This window comes from Cucurbita pepo, chromosome 2 (assembly GCF_057944985.1).
Source record: "Cucurbita pepo subsp. pepo isolate OVF chromosome 2, ASM5794498v1, whole genome shotgun sequence".
Taxonomy (NCBI): domain Eukaryota; kingdom Viridiplantae; phylum Streptophyta; class Magnoliopsida; order Cucurbitales; family Cucurbitaceae; genus Cucurbita; species Cucurbita pepo.
The window spans coordinates 16,189,450-16,204,258 of NC_141799.1; the positions used below are offsets into that span (position 1 = coordinate 16,189,450).

Genomic DNA, 14,809 nt, shown 5'->3' on the forward strand with positions numbered 1-14,809 from the left:
GCAAGCACAAGTTCTGACACTGCTGTTCTGCTGCCTCAAGACCTACCATCTGTCCGGAGTTCTGTTTCTTTGTTGGGCTTTGCATTTGTCTTCGAATCCTTAAACCAACTTTCTCGAGCTTGTTGCTGGTTTTCTTTGATTTATGCATCCCGAATGAATTGGAGTTTAGCTGCCTGCCTTTTGATGTTCACTCTACAATGATAGTTTGGTTGTTGAGAAATAAAAGTTTTCTTTTAATGGTTTGGACCCGCTTAGGAAACGTGTTTGTAAGCTACCTTAAACTTGCTGTTTATTATGCGTACTTAAACTAATCGCATATATTCTTTGTTCGCATGGCAGACACTCGAGCTGGTAATCCTCCTCGCGTGACTGCTTCTTGGAACTATTTATTTCCAATAGCCACCCGTCAGAATCAACGGTAGAAATAAAATATTCTACCAACCCATTTTCTATTCACGAAAAAGCAGAAACATGGTAAAATCAAAATTTAACCCGAGAGAGAGAGAGAGAGAGAGAGACAAAATAAGTGGCAACAGTGGTAAAAGAGAGACCTTTCCAAGGCCTTGGATACTATCTGACAAGTCCTGCTGCGATGGCCATAAAGAAACATTTTTCCCATTCTTAAAAAGGGTAAGAGGTAGAATTACAAGAAAGAGAAGGAAAAAAGAAAAAAGAAAGAAAAAAAAAAGAAAAGAAAAAGAAAAAAAGGAGGCAAGCTGATTTGTTTTCTGTCTTTTCAGGCAGAGAGGAGCAAGTGACAGAGAGAAATGGTGAAGAAATGGAGTTGGGGAGAGGCGTTGCTGCTCATCAATATCTGCATTTTGGGATGGAGGGCCAGTTTTATCTATGGAGCTACGGATCCAGGAGATGGTCAGTACCTGAGTTCTTTGTGTCTTGTTTCACTTTGCTTGTTTTCCTTCCCACGCCGTGGTTCTGTTCTTACATTAGCTTTCAACCATTCCTTTTCTTCTTCCTTAATGTTATGCACTGCATACACTGGGAAGCAACCTGGATGTTCCTTACATTACATACTTTCAGCTACACTTCAGTTTTTACATCACAGAGCCTCATATAACCCTTAAAGAAGAAAATGATTCTAAAGAGGTTTCAGTTAAGAGAATGTTGCTTTTTATTACTATTATTAGGGCTCTCATCATATGAAGAACTTTCTTCCTCTCCTGCAAGGAGCTTCCTTAGGAACAGTGGTTTTAGGAGAGCATGCGTGGCGTATATTTGCCATGTCACAACTTTCAGCCTATAAGAATGTGAGTACTTAGAGATGCCTCATTTTGGATTTTGATAAGGATACCATCTCAGTAGACCTTGTTACTGCACAAAAATAGTGACTACACGGATAAAGAAATCGAGCAAGAACTCCACCTTGTACCCATTTGTATCTGCTCCTTGGCTCTAACCTGAACAATGTTACTTGTCTAGGAGATCATCATGTATGCATTGTTGCTTCCGAAGTGATATTTTGACATATTTTGTGTAGAGGATATATTCGTTGGAAAGTTATTGTTATTTTTACTTGAACGCACTCTGTTACTCATACACATAAATATCTTAGTAGCATTATTTCTGCAGTGTCTGCTCTAAATGCCATGTTTACTAGTTTAAACTCGCCTCCAATTCTAACCCTATGGACTGCAAGTGGTGGAGATCCGTGTGGTCAGCTTTGGAAAGCCGTTACTTGCTCGGGCTCACGGGTCACAGAAATGTATATTTCTCTTGCCCTGTTATATACATTTATACAGTTACATTTATGTGATTTCACTTATCTATATAATTTTTTTAGTTCACTGTCTGGTTTAGGACTTTCTGGATCACTGGGATACCAACTCTCAAGTTTGACATCTCTAATTAATCTGTAAGATCTTTGGTCTTGTTTGTCAAATGGATATAAAACTATTTTTCTTAATCAATATGCCATATAGATAATATGTCAATAAATGCAATCTGCAGAGACGTGAGTATCAACAATCTTGGACCTGACATACCTTATCAACTCCCTCAAAACTTGCAAAAACTGTATGATACTATTGTTGTTTATTCTGACAAAGTTATATTTCCATCTCAATTTATAAAATTAATTTCTTTCTGCAGAAACCTTGGATGTAATAACTTCAGTGGAAGCCTTCCCTATTCTATTTCTCAAATGAGTTTGCTTATATCCTTGTTAGTACTTTCAAGTTTAATATATACTTTTTTTCCTTTTATGCACTCTACCTGCATGCTGAAGCTAACGCTTGGTCTTCTGCTCTTGCCCCTCCGCTCCTTACTTGGTATCATAGGAACATCAGCCACAATCAGCTTCGAGATCAAATCAACAATATGTTCTGGAATCTTTCTTCCCTGTCCATGTTGTGAGTTCACATTTTATCCTCAATTAATATGAGTTTAATTAAATATTTTGATCACTTTCATTCCTTGACTGCTTACATCAATTAAATTCTTTCCTATAAAAATAAAAAAACAAAAAGAGAACTTTTCTCCAAAAGTGTGAGATCCCACGATCCCACATTAGTTGGGGAGGAGAACGAAAAGGGTGTGGAAACCTTTTCCCTAGCAGCGCGTTTTAAAGCCTTGAGGGGAAGCCCGAAAGGGAAAGCTCAAAGAGGACAATATCTGCTAGCGGTGGGCCTGGGCTGTTACAAAAGGCATTTCCAACAGTGAATTAACTTCATTTAAACATATGAACTAACGATCATCGACTAACTGAAAAGATATTGTAGCTGGTTTTCTTTAAATTCAAAGTGTAAATAACCATCTTTCCCTTCTTCAGGGATGTCTCTTTCAATTTTCTGTCAGGTACTCTCCCCCAGAGTTTTAGCAACCTTACCAGTATGAACTCAATGTGGGTATTGAATAATTACTTAATGTGGAATAAGTATGCAGCCAATGCTGATTCTTCATGTTTTTCCTTCTAAATTCTGTAGGTTTCTGCAAAACAACCAGTTCAGTGGCACTATAGATGTTCTTGCAAATCTTCCTCTCCAAAACTTGTGTGTATTCTTATATGACTATTTTTCAGTAGGAACTTAGCATGTAGAAATAACTTATATTGCATTCTTCTCAGGAATGTCGAAAACAACAATTTTACTGGTTGGGTTCCTGAACGATTGAAGAACATATATATTCAGTGAGTAACTGACCAACATAATTATCTTCTCTAAGATATTGTGTTTAGCCAACTGTAATAGTCCAATTGAACTTGTGCAACTATGTGACAGGGATGGTGGCAATTCTTGGAGCTATGGGCTTGCACCCCCACCTCCGCCCGGTACATCTCCAGCCTACCACAATTACAGATATCACAAGCCTGGGAACAATTACAGCCCACTGAGTAGTGGTGCTGCTGATGGAGATAGCAGTAGATCAGGAATCAGTGGTGGTGCCATTGCTGGAATTCTTATATCTCTGCTAGTTGTGGGAGCAGTGGTAGCATATCTCTTTGTAAAGAGAAGGCCCAAGAAGTCATCCACAGACATAGAGAAGCTAAAGCTTGGGAACCAGCTTAGCGTATCTACTGCTTCAAATGCAGCGCAAGGTAAACTTGCTCGACTGCTTTCTTATTCATTGAGTGAATTCTTGTAAACGTTCTACAAGAACTGATTGAGTGAATTCTTTTGAAAGATTCATTGGCAGAAATGAAGCTTATTCATACTTCATCCTCATTTGATACAAAAGCATTGGATTCTCCTGCTTCAATCAATCTAAGACCCCCACCTATGGACAGTCATAAATCGTTTGATGACAATGATACATCAACGATACCTGCTGCGAAGAAGACCAATGTCGCTCCTGAGATAAGTGTGAAGTCATATTCAATAGCAGATCTGCAATTGGCTACAGGCAGTTTCAATGTAGAAAATCTTCTTGGTGAGGGATCATTTGGACGTGTTTTTCGGGCTCAGTTTGACGATGGGAAGGTACTTTTTACCTTTTATTTGTATCTAAAGTTGGAAGTAATAATGGTTTGTTTAGTGGCCAACTACGATCTATCTGATATGCTAACTCACTCTCTTTAAGCGTTCTTGGCAATGATGTAGGTTCTTGCCGTGAAGAAAATAGATTCAGCTGCCTTCCCTAGAGAGTTTTTGGAAGATTTCACAGAGATAGTTGCTAATGTATCTCAGTTGCATCATCCTAATGTAACAGAGCTAATGGGTTATTGCTCAGAGCATGGTCTGCATTTGCTACTTTATGAGTTCCATAAGAATGGCTCACTCCATGACTTCTTGCATATATCAGATGAATATAGCAAGCCACTGACTTGGAACTCACGTGTCAAGATTGCTCTGGGAACGGCCCGTGCACTAGAGTAAGTTCATGAACTTTTCCTGACATATTTGTGGTTATGATGTGATTTCTAGCAATTAGGCCATAGTGCTTGTTCAAGTTTTAGTGTTATCATTATACTTTTCACATGCACACAATTCACAAGATGCTGGGTAGAAATTCAAGCCTCTAATCTCGGTCGAAGTTATATGTATTAACTAGTTGAACTATTCTCATATCGGCATAATATATATATTATGTATATGTATGTTTCTAAAAGTACAAAGTTAACTCTTCGAAGGTCATTCATACCTTACAATTTGAAGATCCCAATTGATCAAAACTTTGTTGAACGAATAAATTTATATATAGTTGTTTTTGGACCATCTGAAGTTGGAGAGAACTTTGTAGGTACCTACATGAAGTTTGTGCACCATCAGTTGTACACAGAAATATAAAGTCGGCTAATATCTTACTGGATGCCGAACTTAATCCTCATCTTTCCGATTGTGGCCTGGCTAGCTTTATTACCAACCTTGATCATGTGAGCTTCTCAAAACTTTCCCACAAGTTATTTCCTTCATATCCTTCAATGAACCAACTCCTAGAGCAGAGTTGCATGATATGTAAATAATTATAATGGAAAGGCATTGAATATGTTCAGTTATATGAATTTTGTCAAATTCTCAGGCATTAGATCAGCAAGCAGGATCTGGATATAGTGCCCCGGAGGTTACCATGTCTGGTCAATATACATTAAAAAGCGACATATACAGCTTTGGAGTGGTGATGTTAGAACTTCTATGTGGACGTAAGCCGTTTGATAGGTAAATAAAGGCAAATCCAAAGCTGGAGTGAGAAGACTAATTGGTTTGTTTAATGATAATTTTGTGACTTCGTTGTAGTTCTAGGCCAAGAGCTGAGCAATCCTTGGTTCGATGGGCAACGCCTCAGCTCCATGACATTGATGCCTTGACGAAAATGGTTGATCCTGCACTTAAAGGTCTTTACCCAGTCAAGTCTCTCTCAAGATTTGCAGATGTTGTGGCTCTCTGCGTCCAGGTACTCGGCCTTAGTCAAATTTTTGTACTCCAAACATCTAGTTGTGAAGCAAAAATCTTGCAAAATACTGTGCATTCAGTCTCTCCCAATCAGCTAAATGAAGGTTCATTTGGGTTTTCCATGGCAGCCCGAGCCGGAATTCAGACCTCCTATGTCAGAGGTGGTGGAAGCATTGGTTCGGCTTGTGCAGAGATCCAACATGAGCAGAAGAACATTTGGAAGTGATCACGGATCATCTTTTAGAACTGATGAACCTGATGCACATGAGACATCTTAACTGGCTTCTTTAAGCAATCTACAAGGAATGCTTAATCATTCACATCGATGTCACGTTAATATTAGGATTTCGTTCATACCCGCCTTCATAGACAGAAGCACGGTAATGTTTTATGTTTACGTTCACATTGCTTTTCACGCTTTATGCTTGCTGAAAAGTTCATACGGAGTGAACCTAGTCGTGCATCAATGAAAACTGAGAAGTTATTTTGAAACCTATTTTGCTTAATAGAAGCTTCATATTGCAAAGATCTTATTTACTCAATCAAAGCCTTCCCCTATGGGAAGTATTGTGGATTATACAGTGACAATGCGGAGTTCAGTGTCTCAAGTATTTCTCTATATACATGGGTTACAGCCGTAAATATCTTATTAAGAGTACTTAATACACGGAAAAGAATCTGTGCAGACTTCATCAGGTGCCATATCATACAGTAAACTAGATTCTAGATCAAGCCTAAAAATGGATCAGAGTGACAGCTTCTATACCTCACGGAATCTTTACATATCATTCATTTTCTGCAATGAAATTTGGTTCCTCGCCTTGGCAAAGGTACTCATCACAAGTAGATGCAGAGCCCCAGTCCTTCCTTAGCCGCAAAATGTCCTCAGTGAATGTAGACCCAGATGCACCAATAAATGTGCTAGCCATAGCACCAATTGTCTTGTCCAGCATCGCTTCAACCTACACGATAAAAATCTGAGTGGGAGGATGCTAAGGAAATTCAAGATTTTATAATTTCACATAGAACTCAATTCACATGACCAAAACAAACAAGTCAATGTTAGATTTTATTGGTTTGGATGAATCAATCAAAATTGCTTGTCACATCGTGAGCAGTACAGTTGGGAAGGACTCTGATTCAACATTTGTATCAAGTCTAGGATTAGATCATGTCCTCCCACGGCTGAAAAATTATGATACCAAAAGCATGCAAAGAAAAAACAATGAGCTTTGTAAGCAACATGGTGAACTTCGAAGTATCTAACAAACCTGAATAAAGTTAAACAAATAAAACAAACCAGCAACCTTTTAACAGTTTTCTTAAGAATACCAGACGACTGCCCACTATAGCTACCCCCATCTAAACTTGATCATGAACAGGCCGTAATTATAAATGATTCGGACTATTCAATCAACATATGTTGTGCGCATGTGGAACTTTGTACACAGCTAAAATCAAACACTCAAAATGCTGAAAGTACTGGAGCATCATTGACACCCTAACTCTAACCTCAGCTAGTCATTATGCATAAAACATTGATAGAAACAAAGAAGGGTTTGACTGTTAAGATAACCTTTTCCCTACAAAACCAAGAAGTGTGTAAAAGAAAAGTTGAGTTTCTTAGGCTGACCTGAGAATCTCCCTCGATCCCATGCCTATATAATAAGGCATCCCATTTTTCAGCTGAATTACGTGGAGGCCTCTTAACAAGTGGTATGGGCTTCCCATTCAACACAAGAAGTGACTGCAGCAATCCATATTCGCTCTCTGCTGCATCAGTGGAAAGATAAATGACTGGAACGTTTGCCCTTTCAACCACTCGGATTAAGCAGTCGGCAGCTTGGGGAATGGGGTAAAAGCAACTTGGCTGCTTTGCATTACTGAAACACAGAATTTCATTACCCACTTTGATATGAAATCTCCCTATGGAAAACCCAACTTGCAAGTACTTCAAACAACAAGAAACAATGATCACATTTGTTAACATTGTTCGTCAAAAGGCCAACCAGAAAACAAACAAAATCTTAACCATTCGTTTCTAAAGAAACTAATAATGCAGCCGTAGAATAGAATTTGTATGAACACATTGATCGTAAATGTATTACCAGAACTTTAAAAAACCATGTCGTCGGAAATGGAAGGCCATATAATTCTTTCCTAAGAAGGTTTGAATAAATCGCTGGGCCGTCAGCTTGATAAGACGACTTGGTTCTATCAAAGTCTGACATTTATGAGCGATGGGACCGCCTGGTTGATTCACCCACTCTTGCTCTACATTAGCAAAGAAAATATCTCCTACAGCTACAACATCGTCATTAGAGGAGAACTTGGATTCAATGTCCGAAACTGTCTTTCTAGTGGGCTTCTTAGTATCTTCATTCCAGGCAGATTCGAGCTTGCCCATAGAGACCCCCAAGGTCTTCAACTTTTTAATATGTTCGTCATCCACATAACAAGGATCTGGCTTTGAAAAGTAACAGAAGAACCGATCAATGTGCAAGTGGTGCTTCTTAATCTCAGAAAACTCCTCAAAAGAAATGACGACCTTTCTTCCCAAACATGAATTAATATGATCAATGTCAATTACTCTACTGAACTGAAAATCAACTTTGTGACTAGGAATAACAAGAATTCTGTTGAGGATAGCAGCAAAGAACATATGCTTCTCCAAACAGATCAAATGGTTCGACATTTGCCCCGAAGTGCATATAGCGAACAAAAACTTGTTCGATTTTGGCTTCCACTCAATAGTTCTTCTATCGGAAAGTTTCTGGTCCATCTTTCTACATCTATCAAGGGCGAAGCTGCCCATGGAATGAGCATCACCAACTTCCTCTGGTATGTTCCCAGAGCTATGGGGGGATAAAAGAACGTTTTGGATCTCTTTGTTCAAAGAAATCTGCTTCAATATAGCAGATTTGAGATCTTCTGTAGATGGGGTTCCTGAGGCTGAATTGGAACTCAAATTATTAGAAGAGGTGGAGTTGAAACTTGAATTAGATTGAACGAGCAAGGAGTGATTCCAAAGATCGGAAAAACCCAGTTGTTGCTGCCTTAACAAATACAAAGCTCTTAATTCCGCTTCCCTCATGCGGTCACTGAGGGAATCGGAACTTTTCAGTGGGGAAGAGAGATTAGTAGAGAAGAGAGTTTGGATGTCGGCAGAGAAAAATACAACAACAATGCATAGAGGGAGGGCGGCCGCTAAAATGTAGTAGTACCTCTTGTCAAGTGCAAATTTAGGAATGGAGAAACGGAAAGTCTGAATGGGAGGCCTGAAATGGGGATCGTCGTCGATGTCGAAAGTAGAAGGGACGCGCTTGGGGGAATTCTGGTCAATAAGGTTTCGGCAATCATCTGATTCGTCATCCATGACCTTCTTCAGGTCTTGTTGTTTCTTCCTCTTCTTCAGCAGAGTATGGTTGGAAAAAATGGAGTGGAAATCCGCAGTGTTGTTGTTGGACTGTCGCGAGAAACACAGTTGAGTAGCGAGGAAGATGGAAGTTTAATGCGAAAAGAAAGCAAGGGCGAAGGATGAAGGAAAGAAAATGACACGCCATCGTCCCTCACCAAACTCTTTAACATTGGGCCGCCCCCACCATATCATCTCCCCGTCTGCTTAATACATACGCACCAAACTCTTTAACATTGGGCCGCCCCCACCATATCATCTCCCCGTCTGCTTAATACATACGCACCAAACTCTTTAACATTGGGCCGCCCCCACCATATCGTCTCCCCCTCTGCTTAATACATACGCCCGGACTGGTGAAATTTCTCTCCTCTTTTTACATGACATACTAAAATTTTTTAAAATATCGATAAACTTATCATATTACAATAATTCAAAAATAAAAAATAAAAAACATATTTTTTACTTTTAATTCAAAGTTGAGATTCGAATATCTGACGTCAAGAACATGCATGCATGTCAGTGACGCAGTTAAGAGGCAAAAGCGGCCTCCAACCGGGCCGCCATGCATGGTTCAAGGCCAACAGTGTTTATGTAAGCTAAGTCAGATGGTGTTAATGGGTGTGAAGGGAGCAAGAGAATTTTCATAGCCAACAAAGTTGAGATTGTTTACATAAGAAATCGAACAACACCCAGAAGGCTGCTCTAATAATGTATGATGGATGAATGCTCCAAAAACTCAACAGAATCAGCTAGTTTGTAATACAGAGATGTGATAAATAAAATGCGCTTCATATTCATTAAACATCAAGCCTAACAACCTCCATCACCTACTTCAAACAGCCTCCCACGAACCCATTTCTTCGTGACACTAATCACTTGGGAATCCGGTTTCTCTTCCAGGTGGTGAAGTTTTGTTCCGTTCAAGGAAGGTTTATGGTCAGATGGCTTGTTCCCATTAGGGTGGTTTCTCAGACTTGAAAAGCTTGAATGACATGCGCCATGCCCATTGGAGCTTGCTGGAACTTCCTTCTCTCCGCCAAGTATATCCTGTAAACTTAACTTGCTAAAATCAAAATCCTTATCTATGCTCGATGGAAACAACTGGGTTCCATTTGCCATTGTTTGAACCACTCCATTTTGGTTCCCTTTTCCGCCAACTGAGTCTCCCTCCTCATTTGAGGTACCCCCCACTTCGTAGGTGTAGGAGGCTGCTGCATTCCGTTCTTCGCTCTGCGGGGATGCCATTCGCTCTATTTCTACGGATTCAATTGATTGTTTGGCTTCAGCTATAAGATTTCTTGTTTCCAAGAGGGAAGCTCGAGCAATGGAACTTCTAGTAGCAGCCACCTCAAGGGCCTTGGCGGCTTTCTCAGCTTCAGCAATCAAGAGTCTGCAAAGAACAAACTGGAATCTCGTTAACTGTTCAATGTTAAATCAAGCCGTCTCACATTCTTGATTAAGCTACCAATACTCAAAGGCTACAGATACAATCAACAGGTTCGATTTCCCTCGAATTATCTTTCGATAAGAGTTCTATGATTTCAAACAATGTTATTCACATACATGCTCAACGAGTTTTATGTCTATGGCTAGGCCTACCATCCATTAATTTATTTAAGAAACTGCAAGTAAAGGAAAAGAACAGACCTGGCTCGTTCAATGGCTTCCGTTTTTTGAGTTTCTGCAATTGCTCTCTCTGCCCTGATACTCTTTATCATTTCCAGCTTAGAGCTCGCTAAGGGGTCTTTAAAACGCGGTGCTTTGCTTTTCCTGAGTCTCAATCGTTGGCTTTCAATCTTAGACCCACCTGCAACAGGAGATTTAACACCACTCTTTTCTTTCTTTCTTGTGGTCTCTGTACTTTCACTACGCTTCCTCCTTGGCCTTCTGTTGACTCCAATTGGTGTGCCATGATATTTAGCCAGGCCAGAGAAAACTCGAGCACGATATTCCTGACAGAAAATAAACAAGTAAACATGCAGAAGGGATAGTGGCTGTTAAGAGCATTTGGTAGGATCGTGATAAGCTGCATAAAATCAAATCTATCAGCATTAACCACCAAAGATAAGACTATGGTAGTTTGAAGGTTAGTTATAGGCTAATGGTTTGTATATGCCAAACAATGATCCAAGTCTATCCGGAGAGGGTGTGAATGAGCTCTAGAATTAAATCCAAACATTTCTCGACAACTTAAAAAGGTTCCATTCAATGTAACTAATGAAGGATATAAAACAAGACATACAGAATCAGCCCATTTGGCAGAGATGGATTCGGATATCTTCTTCCTCTGCTCAGCTGACTTTGGTGCCCTCCTGCCGCCAACCGGCCTGGGCATTGTCTTCCGTTGCTCAACACTCTCCTGCCACTCCTTTTTAAGTTGTTCATTCATGATTTGGTAGGAGTCCCACTGCAACTCTTCCTCACCCAGACCGCCTTGTCTTGATGCTTCAGCAATTAAATCTTTCCACTGTAAGTAGCAAGTTTCCTGTAATTTCAGCTTCTTACGGCGTCTTTGCCACCCCATTCGCACTCCAACGCCAATTCTCATCCTCGTCTCTTCACTGTGGCATGAAAAACAAGGGGAAATTGAAATTCAATGGCTCAGGGATCGCATAGTTAGACAGAATCAACTGCAGAATCACGGATCATAAACCATCCAAGTAAACAGACTGGGATGACACCTACCTCTGAGAACGGCCAAGATTAACTAACTTCATTTTTATCTGCACAGAAAAGAGGATACATTACGAGGAGAGTATAGTATTAAAAGGTCGTGGGATATCAAATATTCCTAGATAAATATTCTGTTCATGACCTACTGTTGAATCCTAGGCCGTGTAACACTTCTCATGGTTCAGAGTCAAGGCTACAAGACATTATGGTCATTCATTCCGCAAGAATGTGTATCACCATTTTTATATCCACAAGAATACATAAAACCATTCTTACATGACTTCACCTTAGGATTCTGCATTGCAAGCCTTGTTCGCTCCTTGATTCGTCTAAGGGTCTCTGCAAATGACTTGCTTATTAAAAGAAAACGGTAAATCCTCAACGTGTATAGATGAAATGTCGGTGTGTTACCTGCACTGTGCTTTCTCCCTTTGTTCCACGGCGTGTTTCCTTTATTCGCTTTGGAAATCCTCTCTCGCCTCAACCTCTCTCGCGCATCCATTTCTTCCGTATCTTCACTGGACGAGGAAAGCTGAACATCTGAAGTACTCGGGGCAGCACCCATTTGAGAATTCTTAAATTCAGCCCCTCCCCCCATAGAAACGTCCCCCTTCCCATCATGAACCACACGCTTAGGTTCAAGAGTAGCAACTGCTCTAATCAAGAACCACCGCCTACAAATTTGAGGCTGGCATACAGTGAAACTCACCCGTTTCGGTACAATCAGAGATTTCCAGGAAGGATAATTTTCCTTTTCATTCCCAGAAGTAAGTGACGCAAGTGACTTTTTAACATGAAGACATGATTGGGCATAGGAGGTACGAGGGAAACTGTGGAAAACAGGCTGAGCAGTAGAAATCTCAGCTACAAACACGAGCAAAACCAAGAAAAAAGAAACCCTCATTGAGAAAATGATAACGATAACATTCGAAATGAACAGAAGCCACTGAAAGCAAACAAGAGAAGCATACCAATCAAAGGCATGGGAGCTCATTCAGCCAAAATCAACCACTACGATTCAGTTGAAGAAGCAATGGACGCAAACCAGTTGGGGAATTTGCATTATAATCGACTGTGCAAGGATATTGTGAATTGATGGAAGATGGGCAGCGTCGCTCAAAGGATTAGGGAGCAGAGACGAAGCCAGTCTGAGACTGAGAGCCTGAGCCACACAACGAACCTCTCTCCTTTGTCCGATTCGACGGAGGCGTTGGATAACAAGCACCGTAGCCAACAGGCCCATTAACTTCAATTGAAAGCAGCCCATTATTCCAGCCCGAAGCCCACCAGAGGTAGCCACGGTTTGGATGATTTTCACGAGCGATCTTCAATTTCCGGCAGCGTCTTCATCGGCGAGTCACCCGGATGCCGAATTTGCAATTGATGATATACAGATTGATCTTCAGTTTCCGCCATTGGAGCCTAATGGGGAGAGAAAATTACCAGATCCCACAAGATTGAGGACATTTAAAAGGCTTTTGAGTAGGCAGGGAAGAGTGAGTCCTTGTAATCCACGCCTAGTTCAAGAATATCTCTGAAATGAATGTTCTTCACCCAACAAGCTCTTCCATTTTGTTAGAATATTATTATATTAAGAAATTTTCAATCCTTTGAATCAATTTCGATCTGTTTAGTATGCCATGTGGTATTGACTGATCGATAAATGAGAAACAGTAACAGTTAAACGTTTCTTGTCTTTAACAAACAGAAACGAGAAACATGAATATTATCAAACAAAAGTAGTCGTGGAGTTGTAAGTTGTAACCATGATCACCAAATTTCGAAGAGGGCCAAGAATCAAACTTGGCTCATAACATTCATAATATTCATAATATTCATCACACATACAAAACAAAGCAAGACAGAACATTTCAAAGCTGCACTGGCTCCAAGATGAGTTGAGGCAATGTAGGACTATGTAACAAGATAAATTGGACCATAATAGTGATTAGGAATGGGGCTAGTGAGCTGGTGGAGACACATATAAGGGATCTCCATCTCGGTTCGCATACTTGGATTGAAGAGACTCGCAATTGGTCCAGACGTCGGACGGTGTCGGGGTCTGCCATCGACGGTCGTAGCTCCAGTGTAAATCGGACCCGAAACATGAACACGTCTTTTATTGGATGTGTGAGAATTTCTTTCTAGTTTGGGAAGAGATTTGCTCGTTTTGTCACTATTCAACCAGGAGAAGAGTGTGTTTTTCCATGATTTCTTGCTCTTTTTCTGTTGTGCCAACCATTTCCTTCCTGTTTCTTCTTTGGCATGATGTTTTGCTTCTTCCAAGAACTGGTAAATTGACAGACATTGCATTAAAACAAGAAGTAGAAGATGAATCTAAGAGGCGAAAAATGAAAAAGAAGAACATTACTGAATCACCTTGGAAAAGTTGGTGCGAGGATCAAAGTCATCAAAACAAGGATCGTCCATCTCAAAATCAGGAGAAGCAGATGTGTTGAAAGAACAAAAGACAGCCAACCAAACAAAGCAATACTAGGTAGGAAAGGTAGAAGGCAAGAAGCAACAGAGAATTCAGACACATCAAATTTAGGGATCAGAAGAAATGGCATCAAAATTGAAGAACGAACAGGAAGCTCCTCTGCATCTAAAGCAAAAGAGGGAAAGATCAACAACCGCCATAGAAGAACTTACAGCTACAAAGAAATCAAGGAATAAAGTTGAGGGAAATGGGAAAGAAATAAATATGTAAGCAACAAATTCTACCAAACATAATCATCAAACCAAAAGTCACTAATGTATCATTACTTATCCTATGAATACAAACTCCGTCTATGCTATGTGGGTGACCCTTTTTATATTATGCTCTTAATTATGCCAATGTCGTTAAGTGCACCTTCTTTTTTTAAATCCCCACTTAAAACTATTTACTATTTTAAACCTAAATCCACGCTTTGATTTATTTATATTAAGCCTAACCTCTCTGTTTTTCCTTTTATTTTTTGATAGAATATACCATTAACAGTTTCAAATGCATATTTGACATGCTTTCTAAAATAATCGCAAACTCCTTTTAAAATAAAGAAAATGAAGCACGTCAAATGACAAAGATCCATGAATCCCATTTGAGCCATACGTATTATTCTCTGTCGAATTTGTCAAAAAATATATATATATATATATATATCCAAAATTTGCTCCCCAAGCAAGAAGGTTCCTCAGCATAGTGAATGGATTAAATTCCACGAAATAGTTACTCACAATTGAAAAAGACTCGCATGCTTCAGAGAAGAATAGCATAGAAAAATGGATAATGGCCCCATGGGGAATAAAGAAGCAGAGGAGCGTAAAACACGCCGAAACTTTGGGGATGCTCCGAGGATCTTTCCCCAATCTAAAAAGAAAAACACTAACTCTG

At 39.9% G+C, this 14,809-nt stretch overlaps 3 protein-coding genes and 1 non-coding gene across 11 annotated transcripts; 1 reads left to right on the forward strand and 3 right to left on the reverse strand.

The window, feature by feature from the left end:
* The first annotated feature begins 646 nt into the window (after positions 1–646).
* LOC111785633 (protein STRUBBELIG-RECEPTOR FAMILY 6) lies at positions 647–5,870 on the forward strand. 6 transcript variants are annotated; one of them, XM_087121407.1, is made up of 16 exons: positions 647–870; positions 1,571–1,720; positions 1,799–1,870; positions 1,966–2,031; positions 2,107–2,178; positions 2,295–2,366; positions 2,786–2,857; positions 2,940–3,005; positions 3,080–3,142; positions 3,234–3,550; positions 3,637–3,932; positions 4,053–4,324; positions 4,693–4,825; positions 4,972–5,108; positions 5,187–5,343; positions 5,471–5,870. In XM_087121407.1, exons 1-16 carry the CDS (start codon positions 779–781, stop codon positions 5,618–5,620), a joined length of 2,187 nt encoding a protein of 728 aa, XP_086977533.1. In that variant the 5' UTR covers positions 647–778; the 3' UTR covers positions 5,621–5,870. The 6 variants fall into 6 exon arrangements, with proteins under 6 accessions (XP_086977533.1, XP_086977534.1, XP_086977535.1 ...); XM_087121408.1 differs by having other exon boundaries at positions 3,649–3,932; XM_087121409.1 differs by having other exon boundaries at positions 1,588–1,720; positions 3,649–3,932.
* Positions 5,871–5,872: 2 nt separating this feature from the next.
* On the reverse strand, positions 5,873–8,932 carry LOC111785661 (O-fucosyltransferase 36-like). 3 transcript variants are annotated; one of them, XM_023666058.2, is made up of 4 exons: positions 8,567–8,926; positions 7,451–8,294; positions 6,976–7,225; positions 5,873–6,304 (listed from the first exon to the last, which is right to left on the reverse strand). In XM_023666058.2, exons 1-4 carry the CDS (start codon positions 8,712–8,714, stop codon positions 6,128–6,130), a joined length of 1,419 nt encoding a protein of 472 aa, XP_023521826.1. In that variant the 5' UTR covers positions 8,715–8,926; the 3' UTR covers positions 5,873–6,127. The 3 variants fall into 3 exon arrangements, with proteins under 3 accessions (XP_023521826.1, XP_023521813.1, XP_023521819.1); XM_023666045.2 differs by having other exon boundaries at positions 7,451–8,926; XM_023666051.2 differs by lacking the exon at positions 5,873–6,304 and adding an exon at positions 6,311–6,527 and having other exon boundaries at positions 7,451–8,932.
* A 449-nt stretch (positions 8,933–9,381) lies between these two features.
* LOC111788857 (uncharacterized) lies at positions 9,382–12,634 on the reverse strand. Its single transcript, XM_023669414.2, has 7 exons — positions 12,405–12,634; positions 11,845–12,297; positions 11,720–11,772; positions 11,446–11,483; positions 11,003–11,321; positions 10,408–10,712; positions 9,382–10,150 (listed from the first exon to the last, which is right to left on the reverse strand). Exons 1-7 carry the CDS (start codon positions 12,415–12,417, stop codon positions 9,571–9,573), a joined length of 1,761 nt encoding a protein of 586 aa, XP_023525182.1. The 5' UTR covers positions 12,418–12,634; the 3' UTR covers positions 9,382–9,570.
* Positions 12,635–13,211: 577 nt separating this feature from the next.
* LOC111789028 (uncharacterized) lies at positions 13,212–14,671 on the reverse strand. Its single transcript, XR_015419889.1, has 2 exons — positions 13,813–14,671; positions 13,212–13,722 (listed from the first exon to the last, which is right to left on the reverse strand). It is a non-coding gene; the product is annotated as an uncharacterized LOC111789028 (transcript).
* Between the last annotated feature and the right edge of the window lie 138 nt (positions 14,672–14,809).

Excerpts from the sequence above, each read along its gene's own strand:
- LOC111785633 (XM_087121407.1), top strand. The coding sequence starts at position 779 with ATGGAGTTGGGGAGAGGCGTTGCTGCTCATCAATATCTGCATTTTGGG. Across the intron at positions 1,721-1,798 it reads GGCTCACGGGTCACAGAAAT|TTCACTGTCTGGTTTAGGAC; the intron begins GTATATTTCTCT and ends TAATTTTTTTAG. Across the intron at positions 3,143-3,233 it reads TTGAAGAACATATATATTCA|GGATGGTGGCAATTCTTGGA; the intron begins GTGAGTAACTGA and ends ACTATGTGACAG.
- LOC111785661 (XM_023666045.2), bottom strand. The coding sequence starts at position 8,718 with ATGGATGACGAATCAGATGATTGCCGAAACCTTATTGACCAGAATTCC. Across the intron at positions 7,226-7,450 it reads CATGGTTTTTTAAAGTTCTG|TAATGCAAAGCAGCCAAGTT; the intron begins GTAATACATTTA and ends TCTGTGTTTCAG. Across the intron at positions 6,305-6,975 it reads GGATCGAGGGAGATTCTCAG|GTTGAAGCGATGCTGGACAA; the intron begins GTCAGCCTAAGA and ends TTTATCGTGTAG.
- LOC111788857 (XM_023669414.2), bottom strand. Across the intron at positions 11,484-11,719 it reads TTGCAATGCAGAATCCTAAG|ATAAAAATGAAGTTAGTTAA; the intron begins GTGAAGTCATGT and ends TTTTCTGTGCAG. Across the intron at positions 10,713-11,002 it reads CTGCCAAATGGGCTGATTCT|GAATATCGTGCTCGAGTTTT; the intron begins GTATGTCTTGTT and ends ATTTTCTGTCAG.